Source organism: Erpetoichthys calabaricus, chromosome 17, assembly GCF_900747795.2.
Source record: "Erpetoichthys calabaricus chromosome 17, fErpCal1.3, whole genome shotgun sequence".
NCBI classification, from domain to species: domain Eukaryota; kingdom Metazoa; phylum Chordata; class Cladistia; order Polypteriformes; family Polypteridae; genus Erpetoichthys; species Erpetoichthys calabaricus.
In genome coordinates this window covers 42,599,868-42,620,143 of record NC_041410.2, presented here as the reverse complement: position 1 = coordinate 42,620,143, position 20,276 = coordinate 42,599,868, and the positions used below count along the sequence as shown (strand labels likewise).

Sequence of the window (20,276 nt, the reverse complement as noted above, 5' to 3'; positions counted from 1 at the left end):
AAGCTTGTATTTGAATCTACCTGTGAACTTGGCACAGCATTCCACTAAATGGAACATTTTTAAATACATGCTCAGTTTGTATTCTGAAAGATTAATCTGCTGAATAAAGAACAATTGAAGATGTGAGTTCCAAAATCTGCTAATTACACCTTTTGGTAAAATTTAGTGAACACGTGATTGTGACTTTTCATGCAGTTGGTCATGCGCTGAAAATATGTTTGAGCTTCAAAACCTGCTAATTGCAACAGTGTAGCACTATAGTTTTAAAGATTTAGTTTCAAAATCTGCTAAGTACGGACCCAGATTTTCCTATTTATCTCCAAAATTTATCTTTTGTACTTAGCTGATTTTGGAACTGAGCTCTTCAATTGCAACAGCAACAACTGTTCACTTGAAAAAGAAATAGCAGACTGGCCAATAGGTAATATGCTCAAAAAAGTTCAATAGTTACATTTCTATAAAATGAAAACTACCGAGCAAATGTATCTAAAAATAAAGAGACACTTGCTTCAGACAAAAAAGCTCTCTTCCCAAAATCACCAGAAAAAAAGCACAGTTTTTTTCTGCTCCCATCATCCTCTCATTCCTAATTGGCACTCCGAGTCATCTGTTCCTTTCAATACACACCATAGTCAGAAACCCCAACAGACTCTTTTCAAAAATTTAATAGAAAATGTACAAACAAACTGATATTCCAAGATGACAATGGTTATACTGTGACTTGCTCAGTTAAAGGACAGAAATGTTTCACTTTCAGGTTCACTTCTCCGTTTTCCAGGTCTACAATATTTTCTGATATTTCCATATAATATGCTTATATTTCTATCTGTCTATGGCCTTGTTGTAGTACCTCAATTATTCTCTTCAATACTTTTAAAATTTACATCATCCTCTTTATCTGAGTTTGTCTAAAATTAAAAAGATGTATGTCTTAAAATGTGTTATTCAACTACCCTGTAATAATTACTAGCTCTTCATAGGAATTAGAGCCATTATGTTCTTGCAATATGGAGACCAACACTGGATAGACAATTCTAGGCATGGTCCCACAAGCGCTTCAATGTAACTTATCTTGAATTGCACTACAAACACTGTGGGTAATAAAGCGGCACTGTATTCCAAGGTGGCTGAGGACAGGACTCTTGGACAGTGTATTTGGGGGGAAGAGGAGAGTCTTCGATTTAAAACCCTGACTCCATGTATAAGGGCTTCCAGGTTGTGGGCTACCTTTGTTTTACCAGAAGAACCGATCTATCAAATATTTAGCAAAAAAATGCATATTTTGAGTATACAATGACCTGATGTGGATTATGTGACATGAGTAACATTTGATTTTTTATGGATGTTTTAATTGCTGTAACCAGCATTGGTTACTGTCCACTTCTATTAAAATATAAACGTTTTTAGCTCCACTCTTCATGAAAATATCAGATTAAAGATTTTTCTTGTCCATCACTATAAACCACATGTGGTAAGAAATATTTAAAAAATATTTTGGGTGTTCATTTAATAAAGACAGTAAAAACTATATGAAAATTGTTCAGTTTTTTTTTTTTTTGTTTTTTTTTTTAAATAATAGCTCCATTTACTTCTATCAGTCAAGTTACCAGATAAGCATAGTATGCACAAACCATTTTCATCAGAAATTAAAAAAAGGCAGACTTATTAGTATATTAAGAATTATATAAAATGCCCATAATATGCTATAAAATTATCCCACAAGATCATAATTAAATGCAGACATTTAAAAAATAAACCAGTCACATTTAAAAGCTATTATTCATTTAACCATACACAATTACAAAATGCATCTACATGAACACTGAAACGAAGATTGAGGCTCAGCTAGCATAAACAAAATAACACAGCTAGCATAACTTTTATTAAGTGCCTCTTGATAACACTGAATTGGAATTGCGCTATAGAGCAGTACAATTCTGACCAAAGATCTGAAGTCTCCTCAGGTGGTTGATGGTTGTAGTAGTAATGTAAACATGCTTTGAACTAATACAAGAAATAGACATTGGTTTAATTTTGTTTCATAAAACAGGAAAACTTACTCTAGGCATTTAATGATGTTAGCACAAGTGCTAGTCAAACTTCAGAACATCTTTTATCAATAAGGTGCTATACCGATCCTATGTGAAAAATATGCCACAGCAGTAGCTTATGTACGTAAAACTGGGCTAAAAATAGTTAAAAGGGTTATGTTAATTTAACACTGTTCTTCAAAATCATTTGAATTAGAAGTTTTATATCTCTAAATATATTTAAGTTTCCTCCTCCCATACAAAGGTTTGCTTATCAGTCAGTTCATACTAGTTTAGCACCAGTGGTGACAAAGTCATTTATCAAAAGCTACTAATTTTTGACATACATACAGTACTTACAACATATAATCATTTCATTCAGTGAGTCAGTGGTGTGAATAATCTTAAAACTTTCTTATAAAAAAGTCAATACCAGATGAGAGTCGGATAGACTTAAAGATCACTTATGATTGTTCAATTTGATTCATGTTGACAGTTACTGCCTCCTTCTCACCTTGGTGTTTTATCCAATGAAGGAAATTCCAGCCATTAGTGTAAATCCCAAAAGAATAAAGAGAACTTTAAGTAAAGGTTGATCAGTGTTGTTGAGCTCATGTGGAAGTATTTCCAAAAAGGTGATATAAATGAAGGTTCCAGCAGCAATGCCTTCCAAGACAGCCTGTACAAGCAGTCCGGCTTCGATGTGGGCCTCAGTCACAAGGATCCCAATAAAAATTCCCAATGGAGACATCATAGAAAAAACCAGGAGATAGGCCATCAGCCAAAGCTGGGGTACTGCACTCTGCACAAGTTTTAGTGAAAGGCTAAACACTATAATGCTCTTGTGAATTAAAATGGCAATACATATCTCCAGTACCTGTGCAAAAAAACATGAATTCAATTAAAGTTTACTACAGTATATGAAAACCTTACATTATACTCTAGTACTGCTGTTTAATACACTAATGTCTCAAAATAAGCAGGTATTGGCTATCTAATACTCAAGTCTAATTCTAGATGCATGCAAGATAATTTTTAGTAGATGTGTGCATTAGGAAACCTATGGTCTGTCCTACAAGGAAAAAGAAAAAAAAAAAAAAAAGAACACTGAAAAGTTACTAAAAAAATACAACACAGGCCTCATATTCTCCTACCAAACCGAAATATGTCCATGCTAAAACAAAGGTCACAAACACTCAGATAACACCTTTTTTTTTTTTTTTTTTATATATAAAAGTGGTATACGGAAATCATCTTAGAACACACAAGACAGACTTTGAAGCAGAAGGGCTACAGCAGCAGCCAACCACACTGGGTTTCACTTTTGTCAGCTAAGTACAGGGTGGTTAAACTACAATGGGCATATAACAACAAAAACTGGTTAAATGTAGATATACAGTTGTCACCTGATGTGATGAATCATCATTTCTGCTTTGATATACAGATGGTTGGATCAGAATTTGTATAAACAGCAGTGGACCTATGGAACTATCATGCCTTGTGCCTGGAGTAAAGACTGGTGGTGATAGTGAATATAGTGGAAAAAGCTTTCATGGAGCAAAGTGCATTATGCTTTTTTTTTTTTTTTATATCAAATGAGTGTCACAGCATACCTAAGCATAACAGCAAACCACATGCATCTTTTTATTAACACACTATGCTTTTTTAATGAATACTTCCATCAAGATATTATGTCATGCCTTAAAGGACATATATTTCCAGTTGGTCCCATGCATAGGACAGGAACTTCAGTTTACTCTAAAAGCCTGCAGAGTCCCCAGATCTCATCTCACAGAATGTCTTTAGGGCGAAGTGTAACACTAAAGTAAGCAGTATGAATATTTGGCTAAAAAATCTTTAGTGACTTAATGATGCTGCCAAGGAAACATGAACAAAAATTCCAAGGGTATACTTCAAGCACCTTGTTGAATCCATGTTTCAAAACATTCTGCTTTTGGAAGGTAAATGAGGTCTTATTTGGTAGTAGATAGCTGTGCATTACTCACAAAAGAGTATGCAATACAGTAGCCTCTTAGTAACAATGCAATGAATGCAAGATTAGTGAAAGATGGTGAGTGCAAATGAACTACAGTATATCTTGTTAAAGTCATATGAATACTTTAAAACCATACTGTGCAAAGTTTTACAATACTATTTAACAGGCCTACCTTTGAATCAGTGGTTTGTAATCCAATAGCCAAACCTTCAAAAACTGAATGAAAGGACAAAGAAAGGAACAGCATAAAAGAACGAAAAGAGGAGTGAGCATGGACATCAACATGCACATGATGTTCACCACTCTCAAGGTGATGGTGGTGCCCATGGCTATGGGAGGAAGGCAAAAGAAGTGGTGTAGCCTCCCCAGATCTTCTTCCAGTATAATCCAAAATGAACCGCTCAAGAATTAAGACCAGGAAGAAACCTGAAGCCATTATGAACTCCGCGATTGGAAAGTCAGTCTATAAATAAATAAACAAATAAATAAATTAATAATAAAAAAAGATTAACAACATTAATAAGATTTATCCAAACTGGAAATGAAAAACATTTTAATCAACTTACATCAACAGCTCGCGCTTCCAACTGTGCTCCAATATCAGACAGGTAGTCTGGGATGATATCCAGAAGACATGCAGAAAGAAAGACACCTCCTGCAAAGCAGCTGATGAAGGCTAGTATAATCCTATGACTTTCTAAGAATGAATAAAGAATAGTATAACATTAATAATCATTTATTAATTTGATATGCATCATGTTAGGAACAGTCAAATGATTCTGTAACATCCCTGTTCTGAACTCTAAGGGCAAAGACCCAATGTTACCACTTGGTCCATATAAAAAGAAAGAGGGAAAAAAAATACCACAACCAAACAGTTTAAGGCCTAACTATGTAAGAGTTAACAACCACACAACCACATTATTGTTATATATTGAGTTACGTATTTTGCTAAAGATGTTTTCAGTATGAATTGAAAAACTACACGCCGTTTTTGATCCTGTAGGAGTCTGAACACCAGATTTTAAGACACTGGCTAAATGTTCAGCATACATTCCAAAACAGCTTTCAGGATTAAGCATTAGTGAGATCACTTGTTTTTTTGACATTATACAGTGTCTTGCCAAAATGACCAACCAACCAGCTAAAATGTTGTTAGTGATGTTCAACTCAGAATTAGTACATTATAAATACATTAAAATGATGAATAGAAAAAAATCTAAGAGCAGTAGTTTTAACGGAATCAGTTAGAGAATCTATTGACATTTTTCTTTCATCCAAAAAAGATGTTAGGATGAAAATATTTACTGATAAATATATCAATACTTAACTTACCATACTTAAAATATTATCATCGGCTGCCAAACCAGCCCAAAAACAAAACTGCCAAGCACCTAGATTGGCTGCAAAACTTCAGATTCCCTGCCTGTGACACTCCTACCCCCAAGCTGAAGCTATAGAAGCTCACTCCTCTACAAAAAGAGGGAGAAAATCCCTAAATGCAATGCACTAATGGTTTCTGATGTAAAACAAATTTAATGTCTGTTATCTTTCATTGGATTTTCAACTTAAAAGATTTCAATTTAGAACTGAATAATGTCATATATATATATATATATATATATATATATATATATATATATATAAACATAAACAAAACCCATAGCCTATAAACAATTCACAGTATCTACGATTGATACAGGATATGTTTTAATGGTAGTGAAGAAGCATTTGTAAACGTATTTACTAATAATCTGCTTAATTTTATTTACTTGCACCATACGGTTATACAGTATTATGCACCACTATTTAAGTACAAGTGATACTATAGCATTCTATGCTGTATTACCAGCCTTACACAGAGTTTTGACCCACCAGTCATTAAGGTCTCTCTGTGAGGTCATTAGTCATTTGCTTAGCCTGATCTAAGACTATGCCATAATAATAATAATTCATTACATTTATATAGCGCTTTTCTCAGTACTCAAAGCGCTATCCACACAGGGAGGAACCGGGAAGTGAACCCACAATCTTCCACAGTCTCCTTACTGCAAAGCAGCAGCGCTACCACTGTGCCACCTGTGAGTAAGCACCCATACTAACATTCTGTTTGCACTACCAAATAAGTTATTCCCTACTCTTAAATTCACTCATTATATTCTCAGGCTGTTACTTCCTCTGTTTCACACTTTATGCTGTACATTTAAAATTTGGTACTGATGCTTATTTATGGTTACTTTTCAGGAAAATTTGTTTGCTGCACCATGGTATTATATTAGATATTGTATGAGTGGTGCGTGTTTGATGTTTGCAGTGGAACTAGCAAACAAATCTTTTTTTAATTTTTGTTTTAAGATATGACAAAAAATGAACTGAACACTAATTTTACACAAGGTCAATTTTAAAAGACTATATTCTCTGCGTACACCCCAGTTTTCTAATACCTAAATATTTTGAAATTAAAAAAGGCAGTAATTTTACTTTTGTTTAACGTTGCTTGGCTGGATCATTATAAAGTCCATTTGCACCAGAGACTGAAGTGAAGCAGTTGAAACATTTATAGACAGATGTAAGAGGCTGGGGCCAGACGAGAGAGTATGGTAGTAGATTTTGTTTATCCTCCAATTCCATACCTCACATTTTCCCTAGAAATCTCCCTCTGGCTTATTTTTTTGTTTATACAATAAGTACATTATGCATCTTTCAATACCCAAGATTAATTTGTCTATGGTTAAGATTTGAGCTTTAACAACTAATTAATGATGAAGATAGCTGACAAAGAATTTGGTTATTGATTAGTTTAGTCATTCATATTAAGTAGAATCATTGACCAAGAGTAACATTAATCACATTTTGAAGTATGGTAGAGAGAGAGTGCTCAAAAGTGCAAGACCTGTAAAAATAACCTTACTCAGTATGGGAAATCAACCGTGATATGGAAGCACCTGAAAAGAAGATCCATCAGAGTAATTGTGGTCCCTCTCTCATTCACACTTGGGGACGATCCAGCAGTACTTTCAATGTTACTTTCTTACATTTCTTATGGCAGGTCAAAATGCTTATACAGTATGACAGTGCAGAATTCATGTCATTAAGGGATTGTAAAAATTCTTTTGCAAAGAGAGCTAGTATTTGATGCCATACTATAAAGAAAAAAAAAAGCCAGAAAAATGTATGAGTCTTTATTGCCACCTACAGCAGACAGAATCAAATACTTGTAATACACACTAGGCAACTCTTGCCGACACTTAACAAGAGATTCTGCTATCTACCTCTGAAAGTGTTAAGCTGGACCTTAAAGTTTGTAACTTGTAAAACTTATTGCCATGTACTTTTTTGGCAAATGTAATTTCAGCCAACTAATTGATAAGCAAAATAGTTATAAATAAAGTGTCTTCTTCTTTTGGCTGCTCCCATTAGTGGTTGCCACAGCAGATCATCTTCTTCCATATCCTCCTGTCCGCTGCATCTTGCTCTGTTACACCAGTCACCTGCATGTCCTCTCTCACCACATCCATAAACCTTCTCTTAGGCCTTCCTCTTTTCCTCTTGCCTGGCAGCTCTATCCTTAGCATCCTTTTCCCAATATACCAAGCATCTCTCCTCTGCACATGTCCAAACCAACGCAATCTCGCCTCTCTGACTTTGTCTCCAAACTGTGCTGACCCTCTAATGTACTTGTTCCTAATTCTATTCATCCTCATCACACGCAATGCAAATCTTAGCATCTTTAACTCTGCCACATTCAGCACTGTCTATTTTATTAATAGTAATTTTGAATTTACATTACATGTGAATTTCCCATTGGGATTAATAAAGTATCTATCTATCTATCTATCTATTAATGCAGACCTTTCATCAAATTGCTACATGCAGCATTCTATATTAAACCCATGTTTAATCAGAGGAGTACAATACAAAACACATATATAGTGTGCTGTTACCAGGCAGAAAACATCCTATTTTTAATTTTAATGGGCATCGTAAAATTTTGTGGCAAAGTCACAAAATCTGTATATACACAATCAATGACTTCTGCGAGGTTTCAGAATGTTTGTTTCAAATACAATTTGGTTATACTGTTTCAATAGTTTTGTCCATGTCATTTCAGTAACAAATATAATTTACTGCAACATTAACTTAAAAAAATTAAAGCAGACTAAATATTGATGTAAACATAAATAAATCATATTTAACTCAGAAACAACATTAAAGGTCATGTTACATGTGGCAACTGTGCACCACAAAAAGTTAAAATGTAACCCATCTTCAGTAGTAGTGGCTCATCTTCCACAACACATCTTCATAAACTAATTTAACATGCACAAAAGAATACTATTTAAATTAATATATCTTACAAAAGTAGTTGTGCCTTTGTAGAACTTGTAATTTAATTTCTGAGTTGCAGGGGCATGAATCTATTACAGTGTCAGTGGTTGCATGTTAGGAACCAGCCTTGGATGAGTGCAAGTTTATCACAGGGCAACCATCAGAAATATAATTTTTCACTTTACTATATCCATTCCAATTGACTTGCATAGTGAAGACATTGTAGGCTTAATGCCAACGATTTGCAGAACCCCATATTAACGTTACATGAAACTCCACTATATTGCTAAAAAAAAAAGAAACTTTCAGATGCTCCTTTATACTATTTGGCTTAGCTGGGGAACAGGAAGTCTAACCAGTGAGCTCAACTAGATCTTTTTGTAACCTGAGCAGCTACCAATACTGGCTTACACTTCAAACACTTTTCTGTACTTAAATTCACTGAACTCGGTGAAGGACATCCCCAGTGTTAAGTAGAATTATTGTAAACAATATCAGTAATGTCACATTGTGCAACTTATATATAAATATATACACACACAATTGGTAACATATCAATAATCTAAACATTTGTAAAATGTGACACTTACATGGTTTGTTTAAAATCTACACAATGAAACATGTTCACTACAGTCCCATTCTACTAGCACTGCAACCTGAGTTTAAACTATCAGCCCAGGAATAAATTCAAATATCAGTATTATGAATTTGAGTTACCAGTGACCACTCCTAAAAGAAGACATGGAAGGGATATTCTTGGAATTTCTAGAAAAAAAGTCAACATGTCTGTGAGGTTCCTGAGCGGTCTTTTTGTAAGGTCCTTGCCTCAAAAGCAGAAGTAAATTAATTTCATTCCTTGTGGCTCAACACCATTCTTGCATGTACTCTTAAAATGTTTTACTTTTATATTCAAAGTAAATTACTGATGCCTCATATAACCTATTCTTTACAGGTAAACTATGCAGGCTCCCAAGCTGCATACCTTCCATTCAAAGTTCCTTGCAACTCTCAAGGAATCCTTGGAATTTTATGATGGCCTTCAACTTGTAATCACTGCGTACAATAAGCAGCATAGGCTTTAAAAGTAATCATATATAAAGCTCAATGTGGGTGAGTGTGTATTTATTCTTTATACAATTACACATCTTTGGTCAAATGCAATCTCAACAAAATTTTGCACACATATCTCACATTGTCAGGAAAAGACCCTAGACTACTTTGGAACAGACTGAAGCCAGGCTAACTGACAAAAGAACCAGAGGTTAAAATAACTTAACAGGGCAATGTGAGATACTGTTGCAAGTAATAAGCTTGTGCCATAGTTTAAGCCAAAATATCAGCCAGTGGTCTGCAGACTAAATTAAGGGATGTAATTTTAAGTTGACTAGTATCTGATGTTTCAGCTTGAACTTTTAAAAGCACTCGTTAGAATGAAAGCTGTGTTATAAAACATCCAAAAGTAATTCGAGATGATCTTCTTACATGAAATAGCCTTTAATAAATGTCTTCAGTCCTACTTTATAAGTACAGGTTACATTCATCTTTATTGGATGTGAGCTGTAGTACATACAGTATCAGACCGGAAACAAGTCCTGGAGGACCAGTGTACTACATCAACTAACCCTAAGCTTCCAAATGAGTACTACTAACTTTTAGTTCTGCATCAATAATTAGCAGAACGGGTGAGAAGACATCTGCACGGCCACCACCTACTAAACTTGTACTACTTGCAGCACTGTTTGTTTTCTTTAAGAACTACACACTGCAATGTTTATAAATGCTTTAGCACTACTAGAGTCCTATAAACACGGAATGTTAAAACAAAATAAAGTTGCCTTCTTAATACCACCTTAAATGTTAAACCACAATTATATAACACTTTACAGTAAGGGAGCAATTTTTAAAATTGATTTAAATATATTTCATAAATAAAACATCATCATACTACTATCATATCATACTATCATACTATAATAATAATTTATAGTATTTCCACAGCTAGATTAAAACAGACTGTACAGTCATCCTGGTAAACAGTTATGCCTCTTAATTATCAAAGAAAGATGTGTTCTAAGTTATGAAGTAATGTTTTGTACTAAGATTTGAAACTGGTTTAACCTGCACATCAACCCAACATACAACCCCAAGTGGTCACTTGACTGTCCTGTGTTTAAGCCCCTGAGTAGTGGAAACAATCAAGAAAATTACTAAACCAATACAAGTGTCAAACTCTAGAAAGGGAATTAAAACCAGAAACCTTATTCACAACAATATACTATCCATATGATTTAAAACAAAGAAATTCATTGTAAAATTTAGACAGTATTAACTGAAGTACATTAATACAATCAAAGCTACTAAATAGGCAACAAATTCTGCATATGAAACTCAGTAACAAAACTACTGTATTATAGCAAACATCACACTAAAACAAAAATGTTTGTAATTTCTGATTTACTCAGATGGGAAATTTATATATTTGTATATAACAGCTCCAAAACTTGTTTGACTGTGAAAACACAAGAATCTACACAAAACAAAAAACATGAGAAAATATTATGCTATTTTGCGTGTGGAACCATTCAAAAAAGCTGATTATTTCAGTCCCCAGTGTTTAGACCTCTTTTTCTATGTGTGTCATTTTTCAGTATATTGAAAATTAAATCAACATGCAGAACTTCCCTACTGTATTTCAAAATGGATATTCTCATGAAAGTAGCTTTTAGTTTTCTGTTTCTGTAAGATCCCAACTAAAATATCTCATGAAAATATCCATCCATCTGTCAATTTCCTAACCCACTTCTCCTGTTCAAGGTCACATGAAGCATATACCTTCCCCAGTCCGTCATGGGGCCAACCAAACACAAACGTCCACAGTCAGCCAATTAATTGAACTTGAAAAGTGGGTTGTGGAAGGAAACCCTCACTGTTCAATACTTTCTCAGAAGAAAATGTAGTACAAATTTATGATATAATAAAGAGTGTAGAGTAATAACTGAGTTTCTTCCAGGTGTACTCTGCTCATGCTGCTACATACACCTGCCACATAACAAAAATCACCACAATGAAAACTTTCAAATCAGTTTTACAGCAAGTGAAATAAAGTCATAGTAGGTAATAGTCCCAAGGTGAGTCACAGCCTTAAGCCTGTGTCTGTTTTAAAATGACAGCCACAAACTGTATTAACAACTGATACAGTATCTACCTAAGGCACCCAACAGGCACACAGTATTAATCAGAACATGTAACTATGGACATTTTCTCTACACAAATTATTTTAACTGTATTCAAACAAATTCACCAGAAAATAAAGCATAAAAAAAGATTACAACAAGCAATGAACGATATGTGATTTAGAATGAAGAGCCGAGAATAACACAGGACATAATATCCTCTGGCAAAAGTGTTGAAACCATAAAAGTTAAATGGGAATTGTTTCTGTAATTTAGTGCACTAGTCTCAAAGTTCAATACATTCTGAAACTTGCAGTTAGAGAAATATTTTATAAGGATTACGCAGTTCCACTCTTGGCAGTTAGATGTATATACAGTAGATACTGTATACAGATATATATTTTTCACAAATGTCTTCTTTCTATTCTCTTAAAAACAGAAGCAAATAATTGCACCTGAAGTTTGACTAAATTCCAACTAAATATTCCCAGTAAATAACCAGAAGGCAGACCTACAATTTAAACCTTCACCCTAATAGTCACCTAAACACGAGCCAATGCAATACAATATTTTGAATACATCCAACAAGAGACCTGCACATTTGCAAGACCAAAATAAATTTCACCCATTCTGGATATACATAAAGTGGTTATCATTGCTGCTTCTCAAGTCTTGAGTCCCAAATTCAAATCCTGTCATGAAAATTACTCTGTTATTTAGTTTAGTCTTCCAAAATGTACGTTTACTCTTTAAAACCTGCATGCTGCAAAATGAAAAATTATAATTAATTGATTTACTTTAGACCAGCCCTATTTTTCAACCACATACTAAAGGTAGTACAGGCAATCAAGGCTGTTTTGTTGCTTCAATTTTTTATTAAGGATTTATGTACATTCTATCACAGGTGAAAGTCTTTCCAGGTATATGTACAGCAGCAGGCCTAATGGCACACAAGGCACAACATAACATACAAGGGAGATTACCACAGTACTTAACACTGGATTGCAAGAATTTTACACTTTTTTTGTTTTTACAGAACAGTCACTGTAAAATTTATAAAGTAGGAGAATACCACAGACAAGTGCCAAGACAAAGACTGAAATTAAATAATACGATTGATGCATAAAAATTATACTATTGTTAAAGCGTGGATTGTTAAACTAAGCCCTAGTAACTACCGTTTTGAATGCTTTTACAAATACAAATATATTACACAGAAACAAAAAAACTCTGTAGCAAGTATTTCAACAAATTGGGAACTGGAGTAGGGCATGGCTGATACTGTCAGTCTCCGGCTGGAAGGAAACACTGAGAAAGTACACTCTTTCTTAAAGGAAAGCATTCACGTACATAAATATAATCAATTGTAAATGTACCTCTCTTTGTGTGCAAAACATTTCCTCGAATGGACATGTGCCCTGTTCATTACCGATTCAAAATGTTGTGCACACATGTTGCTCACTTTTAAGATATGGGACACAACATGATTGTCAGCTTCATGTAAAATATGAGTAATGTACAGAATAAATAATATGATGGACTAAACCTTCTCTTAAGAGATTCACATAAAACCATGTGTGCAATACCTATATGCATAAAACAAACTAAAGCTTGTTTTTTGCTGTACGCATATTTTTATGAGTGCCAGTCCTTTGTAAATATGCATTGTTAAGTAACAATTTTGTAATTTTCTCATATTTGACATTTTTATACAGTATATAAACAGATGACAAACCACACAAGATGGCAAGATCCCTCAAATTTAGTTAAACAACAAAAACACTCAAATTTATCTTTTGGAAACAAGTCTGTAACAGTTTTACAAAATAGCTATTTGTTGTGAGTTGTAAAATTGTAAGATTGGACAAATCATACAAAAATCCAGCATGAAAACTGCATCATCTAAGAACTATGAGGTTTGCTTTTTAGATGTCACAAAGCCACAATTCATCTATCAGTACAATCCGCTTGACTCCAAAAGTTATTTTAGATTTAAGGAAAGTCATTCTGAACTTTTTTTTCTCAACTGGTTTTAACATGATGTGCTTAAGCAAAATGCTGAATGTATTTCACAGTAAGATATGAGAAATGTACATTTACCGGGTTGTATGTCATTGTGCCCTTTGATGGTCTGGAGTCCATAGTCTTTGGCTGTTGGAACTGGCTGCTCTTAAGTAGGTGGCTATACATACTTTATGTATTGTGTACACTCATGTTTAATTTATGAGTACTGATTTGGTTCCAAAAATTAACGGATCAAGTATTTTCTCAAGTAATGATTAAGCAATCATTTTTTTGTTAATTATAATATTTGCATAAATTCTGATAAAATACTGTAGATATCAACCTTTCTAAAATTTGTGCTTCAGTGGTGACATGGTGAAATCCCTCCCTATATTAAAAATTAAATTCACACTATGAATTATGATCCATAAGCTTTGTAACCAAGGCAAAAGCAGGATTAAACAAACCTTGTTTAAAAGCAGTTCTTTTGCTTGTTTAAAATCTTATCAGCAGGTACAAAGTAGCTGTACCACCGTAGGCACACATTTCATTTGCAGAACATACAATGGAGTAAATATGAAACAAGAAGTTAAACAATTAGTGGTGAATACATTATCTGTAATACTGGCTGAACATGAAAGCGGGATTGCGAATGACAATATAAAATTAAAAACCAAAAATGAAACCCATAAATATGAAAAGGACGCTGTACTAGATGAACTGTATATATTTTGGGGGGAAGATCCAAGATTACACTTTAAGATTTGCACTGTAAACAGCTGAAGAGTTGAGCAACGAATAAGTACAGCTGGTTATTTAATATTGAAACCATTACAAAAATAAAAATAAAATCACAGGATTTTATACCTACCTTTAGTTTTCCACATTATTTTAAATGCAATGAAAGAACATTGTCTCGGGGCTGTACTTTTTTTTTTTTTTTTTTTTTTTTTAAACCTCTGCACACTTTTCTTAGGGACTGTACGAATATTGCCAATCTCTGGGTGTGCTGTTCCTTGTAAGGGAGTCGCATCTATTCGGGCGTTCCTTCATCAAACTACAACATAGTGAGAAGTCGGTTTTCACGTACCTGTGCCGCTTGAGTTTCGGAACCACTGCAGTCTTGCGGGTAACATGCCGAAGAACAGAGTCAGCGCCAGCAAGCCTACGAGGGCACAAACCTTCACAAGCAGCAAGTATTCCATTCCGAGGCGTGTTGCTTGTACTTCTGTAGTTTAACAGGAAAATCCTTTAAAATTCCTCCTAAAATCACGTTAAAACGAAAAGCTTTTGGTCGCCGGTAAAGCACTAGCGCAAGCAGACGACACACTTTTTAAAAGCTTATTCTAAAACCAAAATGTACGTTTTAAATTAGCGTCTTTGGGATGAATAGTGCATTGAGTTACTGTAATTAAAGTGGTAAACAATATGGAAACTTTTCGTTAAAAAAGCTGAATATTTAAAAATACTTTTGTATGAAGAAAAAATATGTTGCAGAGCGAAACACTGATTTCAGTCTGCTATTAATTTTCAGTTATGTGCGGCTTTTCGTCAACCACAAAAATCAGTAAGGAGCATAAAATAGAAATGTTAACATTTTACATAACTTGTGTACTTTTCTATTTATTTATTTATTTTTTGCCGATCTTCACCAAAACAAAATCTAAGCAAAACACTCCCCACAATAAAAGCACACTGCACCTTCCCCGAAAGCGCTTCGATTGTAATGAGAGTTGCCCCTTCAAAACATCCCTGCTTATCTGAGCACGCCCATTCTTCCTTACTCTATCCTGTCATTGGTGTTCGTCACTTGAATGACGCGGTGATTGACGAACCTGCAGTTAGAAAGGCGTGGTAGACACCACCCCAGGCGGAAGCGTAAACGTTTCACATTGTAGCAGCTGCCGAATTGTGACTGAGGCGCATGTGACTGGATTAAAGTACGGTGACTCACAAGGGTACAGTTGATTTAACAGATTTCAGATTGAAAGAAACGAGGAAGTGTATTCTTTAGAAAGTCATGCATTAGAAATACGGTCCACGACAGGTAACGCACAACTTGATCCCACGGATGCCGGTATTATACGCATACATACATCGTTAGAATGACAACGTAATGGCCGAAGTTCTCAATAATGAAATGACTTTTAATAAAACACTTAATCCAGCGGTTTTCAGCATATGCGGCCAGCCTTTGCTTGAAAGCAGGAACCAATCATGAACGGAAATTGCCCATCGTAAAGCCTACTTTCAATAAAAATTATACGTTAAAAAGAACGCGTACTGTTACTGTTCTGGGGCACCAAATCACCAGTGTTACATCTTGAAGAGTCTGAATTTGAATTTATTAGCAGGTACAGCTAAATTCCATAGACTGATACAAAATACTGTACTGTCATCATTAGACTCGGAGGGCCCGAATATTAGTTTATCTTTGAAACCAATCCTATAGTACCTCCATTACTGCAACTATACGTGGTATGTTAGCAGTTATGGACTATGAGATTCCACATCGACCAGTTTGACATGGATTGCCCAGACTTAATCTACAAATTTACTTTCAACAGTAACTGCAGTTTTTACTTACTTCACCTTAGTTGTCAACTAGAATGATCTTTTGATAGCCAGATCTTCTATTTAAATGATTTATATTAAACTAGCAAAATACCCGCGCTTCGCAGTGGAGAAGTAGTGTGTTAAAGAAGTTATGAAAAAGAAAAGGAAACATGTAAAAAATAACGTAGGATGATTGTCAATGTAATTGTCGTAGGCTTATTTTAGTATTGAGAGTGAATTTGATGATTGTAAAGAGTTTAATTTATGATTGTAAATGTTGTGTATGAGAAATGCACATTTTTAGGATGTAAGGATCTCTTTGTAAATGATGTTTGCAGTTCTGCCCTCTGGCTGTAAAATGACCAAGCTGTCTGCTGAGCTTTCTCTTGAGCATGCAATGTACAGTTGGCCATGTGAGAAGCAATCTTGTGTCAAATCAATGCCGACCTTTTTTAGAGTCTGGCCCTGTGACTTATTTATTGTCATAGCGAAGCAGACCCTTACTGGAAACTGGAAGCGTTTGAATTGGAATGAGAGGTCAGAGGGTATGAGAGGGATGCAAGGAATAAATACAGTCTCCCCTGAGCCAGTTCCAGTGAAGACAGTTGCCTCAATGCGGTTCTTGTGCAGAGATTTGAACTGAAGCCTGGTGCTGTTACAAAGTTTTGGTGGTTGTAAGTTTCTTGTAAAATAATTGGTGTGCCGACCTTCAAAAGTAGAGTATGCGGAGGCATGCCTGGAGGATTAAGAGTGTGAAGAAACTCTATCGGATAGTGCACCACATCCTCTTGTTCTATGACAGAGTCAACAGACTTGTTTGTTTTTGTTTCAGAAGTTAGTTGGTGAAATAAAATGGTGTTTATATGTGAAGTCATGTCATTTTTTTATTGTTAGAATAACTCTCTACCTCAACCATAAGACATCCTTTTCATGCAGATTTCGTAGGTTGGGGTAAACATTTCAATAAGGGTTTGTAAAGTATTCACCAGGAGACAGTAACTGGTAAGGTCTGCCGGAAGTCTCCAGCCAGCAAGACTGTCAAGCCTCCCATCATTTTTGTCGTGTTTCTGATGTCTTGTAGGGTCCTGTCTAAAGCTTCAACACCTGCTCTATGTACCATAGTGCATTCATCCTATGCAATGAACTTACAATCGCGCAGCACTTGCACCATGGTGCTCTGCTTGGATATGTTACACATGGGGAAATCAGTATGAATGAGGTTTAGAGGTAGCTTGAAAGAAGAATGAGCAGTCCTTCCACCCTGAAGAAGAGTCAAAGCAATGCCAGAAGAAGTGACAGCTATAGCAATGTTCCCTTGCGATAGTATTTTCGCAAGGAGAAGGTTTATGAGGAATGTCTTACCAGTTCCTCCTGGAGCATCAAGGAAAGACAGCCTTCCAATGCCGGAGAGAATGCTTGTCATGACGTCATCATAAACTTTCTTTTGGTCAACATTGAGCAATTTTTCGTTATTTGTAACTACAGCGGCCAACTGTGAGAGGTTGTAAGATGTCTCTCTCAAGTACTCGGTATTTGATGTAACTTCTGCCACTTCATTTGGGGGAGAAGGCAATCCGTAATGATCAATACACTGACCTCCTATAGCAAGCACATAGTTTTGAAGCAGGTTTAGCCACTTGTTATAGATGAAGTGTAAGCAATGTTGGGCTGGTGTTCCTATATGATTGTGGTTGAATCTGTCTGGAGACATCTTCTGAAATGCTGTCTTTATGTTTTTCCCATAGGCGTAAAGGGTTTGTGATTTCGCAGAAGACCAGCATGATAGCTAAGAGTTGGCGAATCTTGTGAGATGAGCGAGACAGAGCAGCTTCCTGTAGAGTCTCATCCCAGTTGATATCATCCTGTAACAAACCAAGTGCCCTGCAGGCTGACTTATAGGTGGAATGTACTACACCATCAACTGTTCTGAGACATTCAAAAGAGGTGGGACCAGTGATTTCGTTGAGTAGGAGTCGAAGATGGTAGCACCCTGAGTTGTTGGGGTGGACAGTGTATACTCGTCTGAGGACATGGTCCTTTTTCACTCCCGAATGACCTGGTATGGGTTTCCCTGTTTCCTCTGAAGGAAGTTGTTGTTTTGCCACACATAATATGATGGGATTTCATGATAATGAAGTTGTTTTGTGAAATCATCGTGTTTGCAAAGGTCAAAGAAGGCCAAAAGGGTGGTCTGTTGTGGATTTTGGATTCTGTCTACAACATTGTCCTGTGTGAAATAAATCCTTTGTCCATTCTCAAGATGGACAGTGAGATGCACGACCAGAGGGTAACGTTTGTGAATGGGAAAGCAGAAAATGCGCCAGGCTGCTTCAGAGCTACTGATGTAACAGCCAGATTCATATCGAGATATTTCGTCATGTTGGTTCTGTAATGCAAATACTGCCTGATCACTTCCCTTCATAACATACTTGCAAATATATCTGATAGATTTGACAGAGTTGCAAAATTCAACATTGATGTGAGCATTGAAAAAGCTGGAGAGCACAGGATTATAAGGGACGACCCATGTATTGTCGATATGTACTCCGTTGATGTTAATTGTATGACCTCCATGAGCACAGCCGTGCCGGCGGTATTGAGGGTAACCGTTTTTGCCGGTCTGAGTTTCTGAAAGAAGTGGACGTGGGTAATGTACTTCTTACTGCATAAACCGTTGACCATGCAGGGTGAATTGACATTATGAGGTCCGCATGGGCCGTGAATCATGGTTGACTTTACTATTTCCTGGAAGACAGGGTCAGTCAGGGGATCGGAAATTTCTGCGCTGATAACTAGATTGATGACAACTGGCTTAATGTGATCCTTGAGCCACAAAAAAATGTGTGCATGAGGAAGACCTCGCTTCTGCCACTCTATGGTGTACGTGTAGGAATTGGTAGTGCCAAAAATGTTATTTTTTGTGAGCAAGTCAACCAATTTGCGAATTTTCAAATGAAAGACACAACTAGTAATGTTGTGACGATCCTGGGGTTTTTGACTGGGAATGAGGAGTTCGGTGATGTCAGTCCATTTAGGATTGCAAGTAAATGTGATGAATAAGTCAGGGCGTCCCTAGTGATGCACATATGTCATTGCGTCTTGTATATGCTTGTGCATATAGCGAGGTCCCCCAGTGAACGACGATGGTAATATGACAGATTGACCAAGCTGGGCGAAATTAGTATCGTTTTTGTCAATAGCACCTTTTAAATGAGCATATTTTTCAGCCCTTAATTTTTTCTGATTGTGTCTTATGTAATTTAGACTTCGGTAGAGAAGTTTATGATTATGATGAGGATCTTTGATCATGAGACGATATGAATAGAATCTTGCTGCAGACACGGTTTTGTTAGTGAGCAATTTACTGGCAGGATGTACTTGAGGTATAGACACAGAGTATCCGTCTTCACCATAGCAGAACATGAGGGGATATTGAAGTGCATCATAGGATCTGTGCGTGTTGTGAACGCATTGTAGTTTATTGTTTCTGCTTTTCAAGATAATATCCCTATTCTCAAGCGTTTGGCCAATGATGACAACACCAAGTTCATGTGCTGCAGGTTTATTAAACCAGCCTTTGTGTACGTGTAATGGTTTTTTGTCAGCATGAATGACAACTTGGAATTCGTTATCTTCATCAGAAATACTGTTCATTGCTGATTGGAACTCTTTGATGTAACTGTTACAGTCATGCAGCACTGTTTGCAGTTGTTGCAGCAGATACGGTTTAAGTCCCGAAACATTGGCACACCGCATTTGGACTTCCTTTTCAACATCGCAAACGAAATAAATTTGTAAAAATTTGTGTTGTTCAGTGGGCATAGGTAAGAGACTGACAATCAAGTGATAAACTTGCCCCTGTACTTTAAATGAGGGCATGAAATGTCCCTCGACAATATTGTTAGCACCAATGACGTCATTTGAAATGCGGTGTTGTATTTGCGGATGTTGTTCAAGAAATGCTCACTTTCAGGATGTTCACCACTTCAAAGCGGATGAAAAAGGTGCGGAAGGTTACGTAAAGTACTGAGGCAGACTTTGCCACCGTTGCAGCACAAACCGGGAGACTTGCCTTTTAACTTACAAGCTTTACAATATTCACAGACAACATCCATTGAACCAATCTGTACGGTTTTGTCATTTTCATAATCTATGTGTGGATCGTAGGCAAATTCACAATATGCTTTG

At 35.9% G+C, this 20,276-nt stretch overlaps 1 protein-coding gene across 1 annotated transcript; it reads right to left on the bottom strand.

Annotated features, from left to right (window-relative positions):
• Positions 1-792: 792 nt before the first annotated feature.
• Positions 793-15,239, bottom strand: slc39a1 (solute carrier family 39 member 1). The gene is made up of 4 exons (XM_028791409.2): positions 14,623-15,239; positions 4,593-4,723; positions 4,199-4,489; positions 793-2,907 (listed from the first exon to the last, which is right to left on the bottom strand). The coding sequence occupies exons 1-4, from the start codon at positions 14,735-14,737 to the stop codon at positions 2,554-2,556; spliced, it is 891 nt and encodes a 296-aa protein (XP_028647242.1). The 5' UTR covers positions 14,738-15,239; the 3' UTR covers positions 793-2,553.
• Between the last annotated feature and the right edge of the window lie 5,037 nt (positions 15,240-20,276).